Raw genomic sequence first — 21,868 nt, 5'->3', positions numbered from 1 at the left:
TCTCAATATAGCTGCCCCCTAATCAAGAATTCTGAGTGAAAGATTTCAAAGAGCTGATCGCTCAACTACCACCTCCGTTCTGCATTTTAGGTGACCTAAATCGACATCGCCCACTATGGGGCGATCCCAAAATAGATCAGAAGGGAAAGCAAATTGAAAAATTAGTAGTTGAGAACAACCTAATGATTTTCAAGGACGGCGCACACACACACACATATTTCCACCTTCCATCAAAAAGCAGTTCTGCAATAGACTTATCAATCTGTTCCCCAATGCTGTTACAGATGATGCAATCGAGCATGCACGAGACTCCATTGAGTAGTGACCACCACCACCCCATAATTTTGAAATTCATGAAGAAAGCACCATACCAAGGCAGTAGGCACCCCAGATGGAAAATATGTGACGCAAATTGGGAAACATTCAGGACACTAGCCAAGTTAGACCGCAACATTATTAAACAAGAATCAATACAAGTATCAGTGGCTTATGTTACAGATAATATCTTTCAAGCTGTGGAAAAGACAATACCTAAAACATCTTCTAACATTAGAATATTTCCAAAACCATGGTGGAACAAAGAGTGCCACAAAGTTAAAAAAAGAGAGAAATAGAACCTGGAAAGCTCTTCCTGATACAATTCAAGAGAGCCAGAGCTAATGTCAGGAAAGTGCAAAAAATCAGCAAAAAAAAAAAAGAGACTTGGATGAAATTTGCATCCAATATAACCAGTACCATACCAGCTACGCTTATCTGAAAAAAGATCAGAAAGATGACAAACAATTCTCAAATAAACCCCTCTCCACTTCTAAATTGGAAAGGACAGTTGGTTACAAATACCTTAGATATTGTCAATGTGCTTGGTGAAAATTTTGCAATACATCTGCTAATCATGCATACTTGACCGCTTTCAAAACGTACATGAATGAGGCCGAAAAAATAAAACTAAACTTTCAGCAATCAATGTAAACAATACAACTTGCCGCTCACAGTAGCAGAATTAAAACACTCTACTACAGGCGAAACACACCGCAGTCAGTCCTGATGAAATACATTATGGAATGATACAACAATTAGATGAACAATCCCAATTAGTCCTGTTAGATTCAACAAGATCTACCTTGAAAATTCTTTTCCAGACGAATGGCACCACGCAATAATATTAGCATTCCCAAAACAGGGAAAAGACCTATCAGACCCACAGAACTATTGCCCCATAGCTTTGACTAGCTGCTAAGGCAAGATCTTAGAGAAAACGGTCAAAAATAGACTAACATGGCATCTAGAAAATAATGATCTTCTAAACCCAGCACAATATGGGTTTTGGAAATATCACTGTACCTTAGATGTACTTATACAACTGGAAAATCAAGTAAGAAATGCTTTTCTCAGAAAACAACATCGTCATGGTTAATTTTGATATCGAGAAAGCATATGATACCATGTGGTGCTATGGCATACTTAGAAGGTTACATCAACTTGGCCTTAGAGGACATCTACCCCTCTACATATGCAATTTCCTTAAGAATCGGAAGTTCGAAGTTCAAATGAACAATACTTTCCAAAACATACTGTCAAGAAGGGGTCCCCTAAGAATCTCTACTAAGTGCCACACTTTTTGCTGTCCACTTTAGCACAATAATAGAACAAATCCCAAACAATATCTTTACAACTGTTTATGCTGATGATTTTAGCATTTCTTATCAAGCGCAGCATATGAGGACAATAGAATGACAATTACAAGTAGCCATAAACAGAGTCATAAAATGGACAGAAAGAAATCTCCGTCCTGACCCCGAACTCAGGCTGAAAGAACAGATCATCCCAGTTAAAAATAGTGTCATTTCTGACTTTTCTAGAGCATATCAGTCATACAAGAGTCCACTGTCTGAAGAAAATGAAATCTTAAAGGTCCTATCCACTATATCCTGGGTAGCAAGACAGGACAATACTACGTTTACATCACCTACTTATTCGGTCCAAACTAGACTATGGTGTCCCAGGCTATGACTCGGCAGGACCTAGTGTGCCGTGAGATGGCTCAACTCCGTACACCACTGCGCACTCCGATTAGCCCTTGGAGCTTTCCATACTTTGCCTGTGCAGAGCCTGTACACTGAGGCTCAAGAACCTCCTTTGCAAATTAGAAGACAAAATTAATTACTCTCCTATGCAGCTAAAATAAAATCCTTACCAGGTCACCCCCTACAGAAAACTCTTTTTACATCTGAATCGGAACAAAAATAACAACAAATCAATAAACCTGTGAGCGTGAGATTAAAAAAACCTTCTCAGTAGAGAGCTTAACCTGAATAATATAAAGCCACTGACAAAGCAGTCTACACCACCATGGATAATCAGACAGCCTTCATGCGACTTCTCCTTCCACTTTTGGAGCAAACAAACCCTCATTTGTATAAACTATCAACAGCTACATGCTGCTTATAAGGCACAATTTTCAGATCATTGCTTTCTATATACAGATGGATCCAAAACTGAATCTCATGTGAGAGCATAGTTTACTTTTCTGACATCACATTGGCTGAAAAACTCTCAAAAGACTACAGCATTTATACTGCAGAACTGCAAGCCATTATGTTAGCACTAAAGCAAATCAACCATTCAAGTTCCCAAAACAGCATGATTTTTCACTGACTCCCTTAGTTCCATGATGGTGATACAAAACATTAATTCTAACAAACATCCACTATAGCAGCAAATTCAATACAGAGTATCAAAACTCCTTGAACAACGTCGTAACATTAGATTTTGCTGGATCCCAAGTCATGTCGGAATACATGGTAATAAGCAAGCAGACAGAGCTGCTAAAGAAGACAACATTTCTTCATCAGAATATATCCCTTTCTCATCCTACAAACAAGTTATCCATCACAGTGGGATACATCACTGGCAACAGCAATGGCAAGTACTAACCAATAACAAATTGCATCAGATTAAAAGTTTACTCCAAATATGGAAATCCAGCATACAGCAAAATAGACATGTTGAAGTGATACTTGAAATGTTAAGAATAGGACACATGCACTTCGGCCACTCATCTTTTGCAAGGAGAGGATCCCTCTCTATGTCCTACCTGTCACGCACACAAAAGTAGAACATGTACTGATTACTTGTCAGCTTTTGCAGATGAGTGCCGAAACTGCTTAAAAGAGTGACAAGCAAACATCAGTTCCTCAAGAAAATAAATTATTATAATCAAATATGAAACCAAATATTATCTCTGAAGCAAGCTATAGTCACTCCATGACTCTTGGAAACTATTCACAGCAAAATACAAATAAGAACAAAACTGTTGAACTAAAATGCGCCCTTCAGGCACAATTTAGCCACAGTAGCTCTTGCGCCAAGAATTCTTAAATCAATCAATCATGTTTTAGAAGAATTAAAATCAACTTAGTTATCTGCCCCACTGGAGAATTACACGAGATCAGCATTTAAGGAATTGGTAGTGAATATTCAAGATGTTGAAGCTGTTTGAGCAGAGCAAGGTTCCTCAAACTGGAAGGGGAAATGTAGTGTGCTCTCATAAGCAAAATTATGGATAGGACTTCCAGTCAAAGAAAGAAGGTCATTAATGTAAAAAAAGTCCTGGGAGAAAGAACTGAACCTTGGGGAACAAAAGTATTAGTGGAGAAGTTAGAAGACAAAGAGCCATCTACCATCACCTGCAATGAGCAGTCGGAGAGAAAAAACTGGATACCTAATCGCAAAAAGCAGTTGGCAAACCATAAGGCAGAAGCTTATTTAGAAGACCTTTGTGCCAAACACGATCAGAAGCCGTTGAAATGTTAAGAGCAACTGCTTGAATTTCCTAATGGTTTCTATTGAATTTGTCCATTGATGAGTAACATAAGCCACTATATCGCCAGTAGATTGACACTGATGAAATCCATATTGGCAATCATTGATCAGATGAAAGGTTTGTAAATAGTTTGAGTTGGCAGTTAATTTCTCCATTAATTTAGAAACAGTAGAAGTAAGTGCAATGGGATGATAACTGGATGGGGGGGAGGGAGATTTGTCACCCTTTTTAGGATTGCTGGATATAAGCAAATTTCCAAGCAGAAGGGAAAACACATGGAATAAGAAAGTGAAAAAAAGACAACACAGAACAGGAGTAAGCTGAGCAGCACAGGTTTTGAGAACAATTTGAGAAATACCATCAGGACCTGGAGATTTCTTAGCATCAAGACTGTTCAAAATTCTTCTGACGGAAGAACCACAGGGGCATTGAATGGAGTTGTACTGGGAATGGTAGGAGGTGGTTTACCAAGATCATCAATACACAAAAGAAAAGTAGGATGCTAGCAGATCAGCTTTATCTGTGGCTGAAGTGGCAATAGAATGATCTGGTTTTGACAGAGGTGAGAAAAGAGATGGGCAAAAGTTGCAGCCAATAGCTCTGACAAGACACCAGAATGCACAACTACCATTTGGACAAGAAGCAAGTTTTCTACTCTTAGCCTGTTCGAAATCTAGTTTGGACTGAATGCCGGCTTTAAAATTGTTGTCAGCTTTGGTGTAGGCAGAAAATGAATCTGCAGATTTGAGTTTTTCTTAATTTAATTTTTGTTTTCTTGTCAATACTACTTAAAGGATATAAAAATATGAAGGTGTTTACTTTTTCAAAAACATTCTGATTTTCAATAGCATATTTGCTAGTGAAATGATTCAACAGTAAATTTGCTATTGGAAATCAGAAATGTTGCCACACTTATAGTTCCTATAAGTGTGATAATCATAAAAGATTTATCTTCTTGATTTTTTATGTACATCACATTATGTGCAAAACATTACTTGGAATGGGAGATTACATACATTTTGATTTTGTTTAAGCAGTTTCAATAGATCTGTATTTCAGATTACAGTAGCTTGTTTGGACTGACCGGAAGCAACTTATGCCAAACTTATATCACATGGCTGTACATTTTGTTACAAGATTTGTTTTGTATGTTTTCAGGATATAAACATTCATCAACAGGAAAAACTTATGACATGAGAGTAATTCAAACCTTGCTAAAAAGCTAGCTAGGTTTCTTTGTTAATACTAATGAAGATTCAGAGCTTTCCAAGTAGGTTGTGAATGGTGAATCCCCTCAGCCGTAGAAGACACAAAGATTAATAAAAATATCCAAAAATCTAGAATGGGAAAATGCCATCCCTTGCAACACTCATGCTTATATTTCACATTTACAAACAATTGGGAGATACACTGATGAGCCAAAACATTATGACCACCTACCTAATATGATGTTGGTCTTCCACGTGCAGCCAAAACAGCTCGTACCAGCGAGGCATGGATGCTACAAGATTTCTAATGTCTTGTGGTATCCAGTACCGACATGTAACCAGCAGAACCTTTTAACTCTTGTAAGGTCAGTGGTTGAGACACCACAGATCGGAGTTGCTATTCTAACACAAACCACACATGCTTAATGGGATTGATGTCTGGGGAATTTGTAGCCAAGGCCAATACCTGGCAGTCTTTCTCGTGTTCTGCAAACAAGTCTCGAACAATCCAGGGTGGTGTGGCATGGTGCATCATCCTACTGAAAGATGACACTGCCAGAGGGGAAGACCACTGCCATGGAAGGGTGTACCTGGCCAGCAATGATATTTAGGTAGGCGGTAGTGTTGGCCTGGCACATGGATGACTGGACCCAGGGTAACCCAGCAGCAGAACATTGCCCAAAGCATGACACCACCGCCACTGGCTTGTTTTTGTCCCATGGTGCATCCAGGTGCCATCACTTCCCCAGGTAAACTACGCACTCGTACCTGGCAGTCCACATGGTGCAACAGGAAATGTGATTCATCGGACCAGACAACTTCTTCCAATCACTCAATGTCCAGTTTAGATACTCGCATACCCATTTTAGGTGCTGTTGCCGGTGAACTGTCGTTAGCATGGCCACTCGGAGTGGCTACACAGCTCCATTTTCAATAGGGTTCGATGTACTGTGTGTTGTGACACATTACTCCCATCATCAGCATTCCAATTACAAGCAAGTTACGCCACAGTCTTCCTTCTGTTGCCACGTACCATCCGGGAGAGCCTTCGCTCACCTCGAGCATCGATGAGTTGTGGTCGTCCAATATCTCCTCGGACCACTTTCGATAGGTAGTAATCACGCACGGCTGAATGTGATCATTCCACCAGCCGTGATGTTTCGGATATGCTCTGACCCAGTCGTCTGGCTATTATAATTTGGCCTTTGTCAAACTTGCTTAAGTCTGCTGCCTTTCCTATCTGAAGAACAAGAGTAACACTGATTAACGGAGCTCAGTATCAGGTGTTTTTTATACCGTTTCCCAACCCGCACCTGCAGTTGCTTCGATTTGCGTAACGACTCACTGGTCATAATGTTTTGGCTCATTGGTGTATTTCTCTGAACAGTATTCTCGGTCAGTACATTATAATTTTTAGTTTTAATTACAAGTACTGTTCAAAATGTAATAAGATAAGTGTATACATAGCAGTGTTGTATGTTTTAATCATTCAGATCAGCATGTTCCTTTTTTAGCATATTCTCGTCTGACTGGTATGCACTATACTGTCACTTCACTTATGGAACATATGTTCAAAACGAGCCTTTGAAAATACATTTAATTTTCCAAGAATGCGAAACTAATGGTAAATTAATTAATCAAAAGATATTTAATTTGTATATGCACATCTCAGTTGATGGAAACTGTCAGCTACTGAGATCTTGCCTCAATTCTGGAAAGAGCTGCAACGTGCCAAATTTTGGCTTTAAGAGGCTGATGCTCTAGCCTGCAGAAAATCAGACAAACAGTATGACATGTGTGGGAATGCATCATCACAATGAATAAGAATGTGCACTGGCTGTTTTTCTGGTTATTTTAATTGAAATGTTGCAGCAGTGTTGCATGTTGGTATAGACTTAATTTGTTGAACAAGATTACTGATCACATTTCATTTCTTGCACTTTGTGCCATGGGTGGGGTTGGAGAACTGGGAGTTTGCTCTTGGCTATTCTGATTTTTGGTAGAGGAATCATAATGAAACATTCACATTCCTCAATGGTAATGATGTCAAAAATGTATATTACTAAATTCTTTAAAATGGCCTGTTTGTGACACATGTAACTCATCCAAATTTAATTTTTTTTTATTTTTTAATGGAACTCTTCATTGGCAATCTGACCTCCAAACTTGTTTGAATCTTAAGTATGTAAAACTGAGTGTGCATTACCAGTCGAAACATGCAATTTTCATATAAAATAGCAGCAGCTCCTGATATAAAAGTTCACGAGCCCTTTATAGCCAGAGCTTGAAGGTTATTCTGTTCAGTGCTCATCCACTACAGATTCCCTGCCTTTGGGGAAATGCTTTACGCCAACAGGAAAGCATGACATAAGTACTTAGGTGCTTATGTCATGCTTTCCTCACTTATGCTTCTTGCATGTTGTGTCATGCTTTTCTCACCAAATGTTTCTTGCATCATATAGAATGTTGCTATAGCAATTTTTCTTCAAGGAAACAACTTAATTGTCCAATGTTGCTCCATAATAGATTCCATTTGTACTTTTAGGTGCCATTTGATACACCTTCAACATTTACTTGCAATTGGTGGTGTCATGTTCATTGCTGATCATACATATCCTCTGCCTTTTCTCATTTCTATAATAATTAAGCCTGTTCACAATCTTATTACTTTCTGAACAGCTCTTGTATTTCACTTTCACTTCATACTCTAATTGTAGTTGATAACATCTCAATACTTACACCTTTAATACGACTATTACATTTAGCACAGATCGGTGCTAAAAAGGCCTCATAACAATTCTCACAGTACAATTGACCCTGTTCTTCCACAAAACCAATGTCTTGTAGAGGCTGTGCACAGTGTGCATTGTTGCACAGGAAATGTTCAGGGCACCAAGTCTTACTGAGGGCTGTTACAAAAGGTCCCCTAATAAGAAAAGAATAAAGTTACTACAAGTAATCAAAGTATAACTTTGGCATTACAGCATAAGTAATATAAAAAAATTATATATTGTACAGTTCCCCCCTTTTTGGTTTAAATTGAGATAAATTTTTTTTTGCATGAACTGGCAACAAATTCAATCACAAAAAAATGACATTCACATATTTAAAAATACAGTTATTTACATCTATCTGTATCTAGAACATACAGTTATTTAGATCTGTTATTTTATAGGTTTCTTACTAAGAATCTGTGCAACTATATTAACTCTGTAGGAAAACGAAGGCAAGCAGAACGATGCACTTTAGAATTTTTTTATTCTCCATTATATTGGATAATAAGAACAATAATATCTTGGGTATTTCCAGCAGGCATTAACAGATTTTTTTTTTTTTTTGGTTTAATAATTAATGATGCACAGAGATGGGGAGATGACATAAAATCCACATTGATGTGATTTTTTTTTTTTTTTAATATAGGATGCCCATTACAAGTTTACAATAGGATGCCCATTACAAGTTTAAAAATGAATGAGTCAAGTTGCAGTTTATATATATATAAAATAAGTATAAAAATGAGGTGAAAAGTAAGTGGTAATGGCGAGATAAAAATAATGACATTTGCACCTGAGTGTGCAGAGCAACAGCAAAGGATACAAGAGTTTATATATATATGAGGTAAAATTAATAAGTCTGTTGAAAAGTGCAAAGATGAATGTGTAAATTACACAAAATGCCAAAACTAATAGGAGAAGGATAGCAGAAAATGGAGATGTTGAAAGCATGAGAAAGAATGTGGAATATCCTATATGATATTATGAATTAAGCAAAGTTATAGACTGAATTGAATAGCCAATTAGAGAGAGAGAGAGAAGGGAACTATAAAGCAAAAATGATTAAATTAATATATGGAGTAATAGCAAGCATCAGATAAGGGTGGAAAAATTATAAATATTGATACATAATTAGGAATTTCATCAGGGAACTACATAATATTTCTACATAATACATAAACTACATAGTGAAATATATTATGAAATATTATGAGTTCCAGGCATTCTTTCTAATGTGTTACTGCTTTAGCTTCAGTTATAAGGGATTGATTCAACTGGATGTTTTGCCACTGTTTTTTCCCACTTTAACTATTTACTATGCATTGTTTAAAAATTCCACGTATCTATTTTGTACTCTCTATTTGCAACTATCTGCTTTTTTGTAATTTTTTCGGTTTTTTATATTTTTGGCTCTTATTTTTTTGGCTTCTTACATCACAAACATCTGATAGTCTCTTTCTTTCTACTAACTCTCTTTTAGTCAAGGACCCTTACTAAAAGGATGGGACTTTATGATCTCAGCTAGCCGGAGCAATGTTTAATATCTTTTTCTTAACTTTTTATCTTTATACTTTCTCATTCGTAAAGCTATTAGTGTAATACTAAGGTGATACGAATGTTCCTACTGTCCTTAATGTCCTGCTATCTTTGCCTTTTTTATCTCCCTTCCCTTTCCTCACTCCCCTGCCTTATAACATTTGCTTGCATTAACTTCATATACACATTCTCCAAATTTATTCTAACCACTTCATTCGCTTATAACTACCTATTATTGAATCTAGTTTACACTATAAGCACTTATTTTAATTTATTATGTTCTACAACATGGACTACCTTGTCCATATTTTTGTGGAAGTTCTACTGCTACCTCCCCATTTGCTCTCACTTAGAAATTTACTTTTCTTCCACAGGTATAGTGAAGTATAGAAACACAGTTTTTGATACATGATCAGGTGTAGTCTCTTGATGAAATACCTGATTTATGTATCAATATTTATTTTTAGCTAGCATCAGATTTTAATTTAATAATTTTTCTGCCCCTTTCTTGGACTTATAAACAAAATTTCCCATCCTTATCTGATGCTTGCTATTACTCTATATATTAATTTAATCATTTTTGCTTTACAGTTACCTTCTCTCTAATTGGCTATCTACTTCGGCCTATAATTTTGCTTAATTCATTATATCATATAGGATATTCACATTCTTTCTCACGCCTTCAACATTTACATTTTCTGCTATCCTTCTATACATATGGAAAAAACAATAAAAAAAAAACATTCTATTATATAGTTTAGTAACAGTAGGCCTTTCTTAATATAGTGTGTATAAGCATCAACAAAAATCAACACCTTAAATTCCAATACAAATGCTTGAAAAGAATAATACACCTATACAGTGTAATTTTTAATACCAAAAATTCTTATAATATAGATTATGGTCCATATAACATGGCTTGATTGGACTTGAGATGGATTTTCAAAGTGTAATGCAAAGGATAAGTTTAGGGATAAGGCTTGATCAAGCAACACTTAATAAATAAAGATACATCTATTGGTTGTGGCAGATTATTGCATAACCTTTAATGGTAACATACTCATTACAGCTGAGACTGGTTTACCAGAAGATTACAAAGGTACGTGTATAACAATAAGTTGTTGCATTTACATTGAGTCACATATACACAAAAACAAAAGTAGACCCACACACACATAAACAACAGGTTAGAAGATAGGATGGCATTGACAATATGTTGCGGTTAGTGATGGACATAATCGAGGGTCATAATTGAAATAATTGATTATGGCATTTTCATAACAATTATATACAAATCAGATGAATATGAAATTGACAAGTAAAAAAAAAAAAAAAAAAAAACTGACAGTAAAGAGATTTAATCTGATGTTATTAAAACTAAAGTGCTGTTACCGCTCGGCCAATAGTGACATATATATGTATATATAATATGACCAAATGGAACTTGGCAATTTAATAATTTGTAATCAACTAATTTGCATGTAATTGATTATTTTGATTATTGAATTAATCTATTATTAGTCATTTTATGCCTATCGCTACTTGTGGTATTGATGGTTTCAGAAAATAGGAATATACCTACATTAAGTTGCTGAATCAATTTGATGGAAGGATAAGGGAAGAACCAACTAAGAAAAAAAATTCAATTACAGAGAAGAATTCATGAAGGCTTCTGCCTAGTACTCCTGAGGGGTGGGGGGAATATGCCAGCCAATCTTATCCAAAAAGAACTTTTATTATCCATGACTAGTTTATCCCAACTAGTCATGAGTGATGACCACATTCTATGTATAGTTTATCATCCATGACTAGTTGGGATAAGCTGGTCTAGTCATGGGAGATCATTTATCATCCATAACTAGTTTATCCCGACTATACTATAAAATGTGGTTCCTCTCTTTATTATTACCACCTGTCTTAAAAAGAAATTGTCACTGTCAGTCTGTCTGTTTGGTTGTGTATTCAAGGATCAATTTGCATGTATCCAAAAAGATGATCTAAAAGCCCTCTCCAAACAAGTAAAAAGTAACCTGGGGTCCTGAGCTGGATATCATCATTCTTCTCTTTCTTGGTGATTCCTTTCTGCTTCTCTCTCTCTCTCTCTCGGTAACTTTTTCTGGCTGGTACAGCATAAGCCTCAGGCTTCCTTGCCCCATATGGCTAATAATAATAATAAGTTCTCAGCCTATAATAGAAAGAAACAAGATAATCCAATTACAGTAGAGCATCAAAAATCTGAATGTCAATAATCCAAAGGAGCCAGTATTTATTTATTGTTTTAATGCTGGTACCAAAAAACAATAAGAGTAAGCGCCGATTATTGTGATCATGTTGCAAATTGAATTTTGATTCAATTAAATGGCAATTCTAATAAGCAAAAATTGGATGAATATTATCCAAAAGCTATAAAAGTAAAACATATAAAGCACAAATTTACACTTTTATTAGCTTACGAATTAACAAAATTGATACATGAAAATCAACAAACAATGTTATCTCACTCTTGCTGAAAAGAGTGAGAGATCTGCCGGCAAAGAAACGAAGTTCAAAAAAGGTGCAGCAAAAAAATAGTAATTATCTTCGTTAAAGGCCTACATATTATTGTGGCTGAAATTGTGGCATTTGTTTTGTTACCTATGAATAAAAATATGTAAGTACAACATAGTCTTTTTATTTCTAAACTTGCTGAACTTTTTTTTTTTAGTCTCCAGAACAGTTTGATAAGTTTGAAAGTCCGAACTACCCCTGGTACCAATTAGTTTGGATTATCGACGCTCTACTGTATATACATTTGAATACGCAGTGTATTTAACATATTCACCTTTTAACTCCACACACTTTCTACAAAGGCTGCCTCTGTAGCCAGGTGGGCAGGAGCAGCAGTGCATAGCACACGCATCTTGATTAGACGGGGTTCAGGCCCGTGACCACCAAATACGGAGGATGCGGAAAGGTCAGGGAATGACCACCGCATATCCCCAGAGCAATATGGCCTTAGTTGCTAATGCTCCTTAAAACCAAATAACAACAACTTTCTAGCATTTTAAACCTCTCAAATAGAAATCAAAAGACTGCTCCAGATACAGGGCTTCTGTTTGTATGATGTCATCATTTGTTGCAAATTTGATACCTTTTAAATGTTTTCTGAGATGTGGGAAGAAATAAGGTCCTAAGCGTACAAGATCTCGTGAATATGGGGGATGAAGAAGAAACTGGAAGCTAAGTTCAGCCAAATTGGTGTGTGTGAGACACTGTGCCCCCAATCTGTGATCCAGGTACCAGTGAACTGACTGTTCACACTGATATCTGGATCATAATGAAAAAATCACATTTCATCCACAGACTTTTTTTTTCTTTTTTTTTTTTTTTATCAAAAAATGATTGACACCTTGCTTTAAATGATAAAGAATGGCAGTTGAAAATAGGCATGTGCAGTCATACAGCATTCACACATTTGGGGACCAATTTGGCAGAAAGTTGGGCTATCTGTTTAGCAGAAATTCACCTGACAGTATCATGGTATGAATAGCATCAATGTTTTCAAGCACTGTTGCAAAAACTAGTCATCCTATCCTCTCTGCCTCCTCAGTGCAAAAAAAAAAAAATTTATTTTACAATCCAGCTTTTGATGGTTGAATAGCATGGAAAATGTTCTAATGTTGCTAATGCAGGGGCTCACATCTAGTATGGGCTTGGCACACCCAGGGTCCTGAGCTGGATATCATCATTCTTTCTTGGTGATTCCCTTTTACTTCTGACTCTTGTTCTCTCTCTCAAGGTAATTCAGAAATTTTTTTTGGCTAATAATATCAGCATGAATTTCCCTTGGTATTTTCCTCTACAGAAAGAGATATTTCATAATCACTCTACCTTCAGTTTTGCTGAAAGTAACTTTTTGGGCTGACATCCTTTCTTCAACCTATAACATATAAAACTGGATATTAGGGTGTTTCGAGGCAAGTGGGTGTTTAACTTAAAGTATGCTCTTTCATAATTTGGAAGATGGTCAAGCCAAGAATTTATCAGTACATTCATGTATTGTACATGCATGACAGAACTATGTTTGAAAATTCTTTGTTTATAATTACATGTATGTCTTCGGTGGAGGATTGGAACACAACCTCCCTTTCACTAGATAAAATAAGGTTCACATAATAAATTTAAATTATTCAGCGGTTTTTCCGAGTGCATTCTCTTCTTCATGGTGTAGCAAGGCAATTTAACTATCAACAATATTAAATGATGTCTTTTCTTGTTATTTAAACAAGACTTGTCATATCAGAGAACTAATATAAATCAGGCATAATTATCGGATCTCTAGTACCAGACACTGATGGAACAGAATATAGTATGAACCAAAGGTCAGGTAACTTGTAAAGTTAAAACATTGACATTTACATTGATGTGATGAAGAAGCAAACACAATGAAAATGGTTACTCCTACTTGCACCACTAAAGAAACAGGAGGTCATTAAGGAAACTGTTTAGCATTAGTAGAGGCATATGATCCGTAGCCGAGTGGTCAGGAGTGGGAGTGCAGTAGCACACGCTCTTTGAGTAGACCGGGGTTCAAGCCTGACTGCTGAATACGGTCGATCTGCCAACCCGCAATGGACCAGCATGGCAGATTATGGTCCATTTCCCTCAGCATGAATTGAAGAGGTTTCCATCCTGCAGTGGGTTGATAATGACTGCACTTTACCTTTTTTTTTTTTTATGATGCAAGAAAGCAAACTTATACAGCATAAGCCAAAAGAAAAAAAAAAAAAAAAACGCTCCCATTTCACCCCTCCGTTTGTTCCAAATACCTGTCCAGCTCACCCTTAAATTTATTTAGGCTATCAACTTCCACAACAAAGGATGGAAGTCTGTTCCACCAACCAACTACCCGCTAGCTAAAGGCAAACTTCTGCACATCTGTCCTACATCTGTCTTTCCTCAATTTGAATTTATGCCCTCTCAGGTGATTATTCTGAGCAAGAGGAAGAATCCCATTGGCTTTGAGCATGCTCAAACCATTCAAGGCTTTATACACCTCAATCAGATCACCTCGCAGGTACCTAGTCTCCAGACACTGTAATTTGCAAAATTTAAGCCTTTGCTCCATTCACTAATCTTGTGGCCCGTGCATTGCCTTATACAAGGGGATAATCACCTCCTTATTCCCTGTTAGAAAAATTCCTGTGTATCATTGACAAGACACTATGAGCAGCTACTCTTGCAGACCACTTGCACTGTTCAGAAAACTTCATATCTGCCTGCACAACCACCCCCCCATGTCCTTTTCATTCTCTACCACTGTCAGTTTTGGAGCTTTTCCAGTGCTATATTTGCTTTTGCTTCCAGTGCCGCTCTTGTGTCACCTTGCACCACTAGAACAAGATCATCAGCGAAGGCTAAGGGTCTGGCTCCACCCAGGTCAAACCCCAGGAACTTGTTCTGGACGAGTTCCTGGGGTTTGACCTGGGTGGAGCCAGACCCTTAGCCTTCGCTGATGATCTTGTTCTAGTGGTGCAAGGTGACACAAGAGCGGCACTGGAAGCAAAAGCAAATACAGCTCTGGAAAAGCTCCAAAACTGGGCAGCACTCCACAACCTCTCAATTTCTGGTGAGAAAACAAAATCTATTCACCTCAAAGGAAAGCTACAAATACGCAGGCCTCCAACAATGAAGTTAAATAACATCCCTATACGTCTCTACACAGAAGTGAAATACCTGGGAATCTACATTGACACCGGTCTTACCTTTCACTCTCAACTGAAGTACTTATCCACAAAAATCCGAAAGTATACGGCTATGATAAGAAGAGTCAGCAGAGCGGACTGGGGTTTGAAGCATAAAGCTTTGTCTCTCATCTATAAAGCGGCGTTTCTCCCAATTGTGTGTTATGGAGCCTCAGTTTGGTGTACAAAGGTTATCCTGGAAAAGAACAAGCGTAAACTTGACTCAATACAAAGATTCCTGATGTTATCTATCTGCAGGGCATGTCGCACTGTCAGCACCCCTGCCCTACAGGTTATTACTGGATGCTTGCCACTCTATCTTGAGGTGATTAAAAGGGGACTTTACCATCGATTAAAGAAGGGAATTCCGACACAGTTGTTAAATCTTCAACTGCAGCTTACCAATGACCTGAAACAAGAAAGAAAACGTATCTTCACACACCTTCAAGGAATTTGGCAGCATTCATGGGAAACCACACCCAAAGGAGAAATTACCAGAAGATTCCTCCCATCCATTGACATGACTTTCCCGAAGTCTCCTTCCTGGTTTTCACCTGGTCTGCAAGTTACATTCCTGATCACAGGACATGGGCCCTTTCAACAAAAATTGACAGCAATGGGAATTGAAAGCAATCCATTCTGCCACTGTGGCGAAGAGGAGTCATGGGAGCATGTCATGTATGAGTGCCCTGCTTACGATGATTGTAGGCTCAAATTTTTTACTGAAATCCAGGAGAACCCTTGTAACCATGAAACATACCTGCTTCAGAATGAAACAACATACAAAGCCTTAACGAGTTATGCACAAGCTGTCTTTACCATCAGACGGGCAAAGTTTGCTGAACTTAGAGCTGCTCAGAACAATGACCTTCAAGTGCAAAAACTGGGGTCGGATAGCATTTTCCCAACTGATAAAAGAGTAAGACTGAAGATTAAAATACTATGCTGGCATCATCATGGTTGGCACTCCTTGAAAAGCTGACCCCCAGAGAGTGCTTGGCCTTTGGCACTCGCACAGTGGCACCTACCCCTGTGACTTTTGATCCCTCTACCCATCCCCTATTTCTCCTTACTCGGGTGGACTGCCTTCTCTCTCTGTCCACTTTAGCTTGTTCCTCACATTCAGATCCCTCTTCCTCTTGTTCCCCAGGCCTTCTCTTCCTCTCTTTTTTTTTTTTTTTTTTTTAACTTGGTCTTCGTCCAGGACGCTCAGGCGACCCTGGCGGAGACCAGCCAGAGAATAATGGGCAGCCTGGCTACCTCCTAGCGGTGTGTGCGGGCAACGTGAGGTCCCACCAGGGGCCCTGCGGCCAAATGCCAGGACACCCAACAGAACCTAACGCAATATGTCATATACAACAGACAACACCTTTCTGGCATTTACAGTAGTTCTGTATTTCTTCACAGCGTACATATGGCGCAGATGTGAGAAATCACAGGTGGCGCCTGACCCTAACACTATGCACACTATGTCAGTGTAGTACCACAGAGGTGATACATTACTCTGGGGTTGCTGCTTCCCATATGTAGTACTTTACATTTGTCAATGTTAAATTTCATTTGCCACCTCTCAGCCCATCTGCTCAACTTTTCTAGATCCTGTTGCACCAGCATACTGTCATTAGTGTCCTTAACAACCCTGCCAACCTATATATCGTCTGCAAACTTGGACATTAAGCTTGATATACTATCATCAATATCATTTATAAATAAAGAAAACAACAATGGACCCAACACCGAACCCTGAGGGACTCCACTAAAAACATTAGTCCAAGATGAGCAGTGTCCATTGATTACCACTCTGACTTCTCCCACTCAACCATCCCTTTATCCATAGCAGTAATTTGCCTCCAATGCCACACTGCTCCAATTTGTGCAGCAGTCTTCCATGTGCAACAGTATCAAAAGCCTTTCTAAGATCCAAATACATAATATCAAAAGTTATACCTTGCATCCAGTTCCTTTCTGACCACATCATAGTATCCAATCAAATTGGTCAGGCAGCAGTTTCCCTTAACAAAACCATGCTGGGTCCAAGCTATAACTGAAGTCTTTATTATTATTAGCCATATGGTGCAAGGAAGCCTGAGGCTTTTGCTGAACCAGCCAAAAAAAAAAAAAATTTGAGTTACCCGAGAGAGAGAGTCAGAAATAGAAGGGAAACACCAAGAAAGAGAAGAATGATGATATCCAGCTCAGGACCCTGGGTGTGCCAATCCCATACTCAGATGTGAGCCCCTGTCTTGTCTAGATGATCCTGCAGTGCTTCTTTAACCAGTGCCTCCATTAATTTTCCTGGAACAGAAGTTAAACTAACAGGTCTATAATTACTTGTGTCACCCTTTGATCCTCCTTTGTGAATTAGGGTAACATTTGCACATCTCCAGTCCATGGGTACCTCCCCTGAGTCCAAAGAAGCTCTCATAATTATGGCTAAGGGTTTGCATACTTCCTTTGCTGCCCCATTTAATATAACTGGATAGATCCCGTCCACCCCAGGTGCCTTTTTTATGTTTATCTTCAACAATTTCTCTTCCTCTTTCCTCTCAGTTATTACAAAATCATCTAGCTCACTGCCAGAGTTTAACTCACCTCTGGCATTCCCCTCCCTGAATAACTCCTCATGTGTGAATGTAGATGCAAAATACTCATTTAGTTTGTTAGTCACCTGAGCAGGATCATCAACAGTTGAACCCTCAGCTGTTGATTTTTCATCTATCATAGGCTTCCATATCACCCATTAATTTATGTATTCCATGCATATTTCTTCTCTGCCATATATCTCAGTTCATCTGACATCCATTTAGGCATAAACCTTGAACAGTATTTCTTAGTTGGTATGTAAAGCCTAGTAGCTTCCAAGATAAATTCTTTGAATGCTTCCCATTTTGAATTTTCTGTTGATAACATCATCAGTTGTTCCCACCATATAGAATTTAAATACTATCTCAGACCACCGTAGTTGCCTTTACGAAAGCAAAAACCCTTCCCTAAAACCCTTCCACTGATGGTAGTTTCCCCTCTTTGAGTAAATCCCACTTCAGCACACTGTGATCACTGCCACTTAGTGGTTCATTTATCTGCAGATTCTTAATGCATGAAGAATCACTACTGATAATCAGATCAAGAATATTACTCCCTCTAGTTCCCTCCCAAACATGCTGATGTAAAACAACCTTTGCCCCCTGGCAGACATACCCTTGTCCTGTTCCACCTATCTTTTACATAGCATGTTCCCCATTTCCCTGACAATAGAGTCACCAACAACTACTTTCCTAGCTTTTGATTTACACTGTATATTAATGGTATGAATTGATATATCCAATCCACAATAGAATTTGAAGTGAAAGTTTTAGTTCTGCCATTGCTAAATGTGTAAACCCTTTCAACAGAGACTATACTTCATCTGATTGGGTTCCAGTAGTGAATTTTTTTTTATAGTGATGGGCTCTGTGGAGTAAGTTTTGCAAAAAATAAATTTTTCATAAGTGCTTTAAAATATTAATGTGCTCTTGTTATGACTTTATAGCCCAAAAACAATTGAGTAAAATTATTATAAATATCAAAATTTATAAAAGAAACCATAAAAAAATTATAAATAAAACCAGTCATTACTTTTTTTTTTATGCAATAATATCCTCTACATCTATTTCTGTATTACTGATTCAGTTTTTATAAAATTCTGGATCTGAATCCCAAAGAAATTTTTCAGTTTTGGCTTTTGTAAGCCCAAATTGGAAGTCAACTTGTTAATTAACTGAGGTTAACAAGTGCAATATTCTCCAATTTTTAAGCCTTCAGTAAAATCTTGTTAATACAAACTCATTTTATACAAAGTACTCGTTTATATGAAGCACATACCATTCCACTGCAAAAGGATAGGCTTTTCTATGTAATAAATATATATATTCATTTTATTTGTAATAAATATATTCATTTATTACAAAATTCGGTTAATATGTATTACAAAGTTTGTTTTCAACCTGTGAGAAATAAATATTGTTATTTTGTACATTTAATACAAGTCCTGGCACAGCTGTATGATTATAATTGGCATAAATTCAAATTGATTAAAGACAGTTCTAGTATAGATGCAGAAGTTTGCCTTTAGCCAGCTGGTGGTTGATTGCTGGAACAAACTTCCATCTGATGTAGAAGTTGAGAGCTTAAATAGATTCAAGGCAGAACTAAACAAACATTAGCAGCAAGTGGTTGCATAAAATGAGAAGAGGTGTTTTGTTTTTTTTTTTTTTTTTGGTTGATGCTATATAAGTTTGCTTTCTTGCATCATGTGCCTTTAATAATGCTAATCCTTCCTCATGGCATCACTCTGTAATACTTGCTTTTCCTAAACTAGGAAAGGATCAATCACTTCCAGAAAACTACCAGCCAATTTCTCTCACTAGCTGTTTTGGTAAAAAATTAGAAAAAAAAAAAAAAAAAAAAAAAATGGTACACAGCAGACTAAAATGGATTCTTGAAAGTGAGTTGCTGTTGGATATCAATCAATTCTGACAAAACAGATCCTGCGTGGATCTTATGATAAGAGCCGAAACTTCGCAATGCATATGTTAAAATTAACATCTAGTAGGTGCTGCAGAAGTCTTTTCCTCATTCACAGTATCTATATCTCTTCCGATTGAATGTAGTGTAGCAGTCATACTGCAGAACTGTATGCAATTCAGCTAGCTATAGAAAATATCAATATCCATCCCAACACCAATAGTTTAATATATATACAGACTCCATGAGTGTGCTGTCCATAATAAATAATAAATTCTCAACATGACACCTTATAGTAAATGAAATCCGGTCTCTGCTAAATAATTTGCGGAATAGGAATCATACTATAAGCTTCTATTGAATTCCAGGGCATGCTGGCATCGCAGGTAATGAAACAGCAGATCAGGCAACCAAGCACCCAAAGAGCAGTGCATCTCCATCTTACCAAGTACTCTACATAGATTTCGTAAAACATATCTGACATATATGTAGAGACCAGTGGTTAAACTTTTGGAAATCACAGATGAACAATAAATTATTTGAAATTAAACATGAACCACAACTATGGTACTCCATCTTCAGTCAAAACAGACATGAAGAGGTAATAATGGCAAGATTGTATGTAGGGCACAAACACTTGACTACCTGTTCGTGCTGATGGGTGATAACCCTCCTATATGCAAGCATTGTTTAATACAACTGACAGTTCAACATATCCTCTTAGACTGTTTGTTTTACTCTCACATCAGAAATACTATCTTCTGCTCAGTCACACAAATGCAGGAACCCTTATCATTAACCCACCTGTTGGGAAACAATTCTAATCTAGATGAGCTCTTCACCTATCTCAAACAAGCCAGACTATATGAATATTTCTAATGACAAATAAAGCAAATTTCCAGCCTCTATCCAAACACTGGAATAGACACATTTTGGCCTAAGTTGCCATTGTGCCAATAAACTTCTATACCAACCAACTGTATTCAGCAGTCAAGGACAGCAAGGCCATAATGTACACGTTTGCCATTTGTTTATAAGTTTACAAACACAGCTCCTTATAAATCTTACCACAGGCCAGAGAAAAGTCACTGGGAAATGAGACAAGATGACAGCATCATTTTACAATTAGACAACGGAAAGTTGACCACGTTCTTGAATTCTGCGATTTGAAATTTTTATTGTCTTTTTGATTAATTAACATATTAAATTGTGTTTGACAAATAGTTTAATAGTCTTAGACAAGTTTGTGAGCTTATTTTTAAATTCAGCAAGTGAAGTTGTAAATTACAACTAATTATTCATATGGCTTTGTATTGGTGTTTTGGCAAATATCGTAACATTTAACTAGTAGTACAGAGGAATAGTAGAGTTCAATTGTGATAAATAAGTAGGTCAAAAGTTCTAATTGCTTGTTAGGCATATATGTTTTTTTTTTTTTTAGCTAAGAAATTTTAATTTTTAGTAAAGATATAACTATGTTAAAACTGATCGTTATGGTACAATGTAATGTATATGTTGAACTTGACAGCGTAAGATGTATCACTACATTGAGGAATCTATTAGCTTAGTGTAGTATTGACATTAAATCAATTAATTTTATTCATTTTCATTGTTGATCAATTAAATTATATTTAAATGGAAATCATGCCCCAGAGTAGAGCAGAAAAGCAACAGGCACAAAGTAGCAGGAGTGCTGTGGCTTGCAGGGGAACCAAAGAGGGCAATTCTTCTACAGATTCTGGCTTAACAAAATATGCAACTTCTGCGATGTTCGCCAATCTTTCTGACACAGCACATTATACAGACATGGTACCTTGGTGTGTTCGGTGCAGAGAGTGTGAACAAATTAAGTGCCAACTCAACGTTCTGATGGGGGTTTATGAGCATTTGAAGAGTAGGGTAGATGCCTTTAAAGGAATTAAAATGGGGGACCCATCAAGCTCTCAGCTGCCGAACTCAATGTCAGAGCTCACACTTGTGCATGGAGGCAACACAGCAGCAATCTCCAAGGCAGAATGCTTTGGTCACACAGGAGATGGTTATTATCAGTGTCTATTGTCAGGGAAAACAGAAAATATATTGTGCAAAAAGGATAGGTGGATTAGGACCAGGGAATGTCTGCCAGGTACAAAAGTAGATGACACTGTAAAGCAGATATCATTTTTAAGGAAATCAAAAGATGATATTGTTGTACGTGTTGGCACTAACAATGTGCAAGGATCATGGGGTATAATTTTTCTCGGCATGGTCTATGCTTGTTAATAGGACAGACTATTTTTACAGAGGTGGGATACCCTTAAA

The 21,868-nt window shown here is 37.3% G+C and overlaps 1 protein-coding gene across 3 annotated transcripts in view; it reads right to left on the bottom strand.

The window, feature by feature from the left end:
* LOC150088166 (uncharacterized) overlaps positions 1-21,868 on the bottom strand; it is a 323,234-nt gene that overhangs the window by 26,307 nt on the left and 275,059 nt on the right. For all 3 annotated transcript variants that reach the window (XM_090369359.1, XM_090369360.1, XM_090369361.1), the window contains one exon: positions 7,771-7,957. In XM_090369359.1, the coding sequence (XP_090225485.1) occupies positions 7,771-7,957 (187 nt within the window). The remainder of the gene's footprint in view (positions 1-7,770; positions 7,958-21,868) is intronic.

This window comes from Mastigoproctus giganteus, chromosome 3 (genome assembly GCF_048544385.1).
Source record: "Mastigoproctus giganteus isolate SK-2022 chromosome 3, ASM4854438v1, whole genome shotgun sequence".
NCBI classification, from domain to species: Eukaryota; Metazoa; Arthropoda; class Arachnida; order Uropygi; family Thelyphonidae; genus Mastigoproctus; species Mastigoproctus giganteus.
The sequence above is the reverse complement of the archived record's forward strand: the minus strand, read 5'-3'. Positions and strand labels throughout refer to the sequence as shown.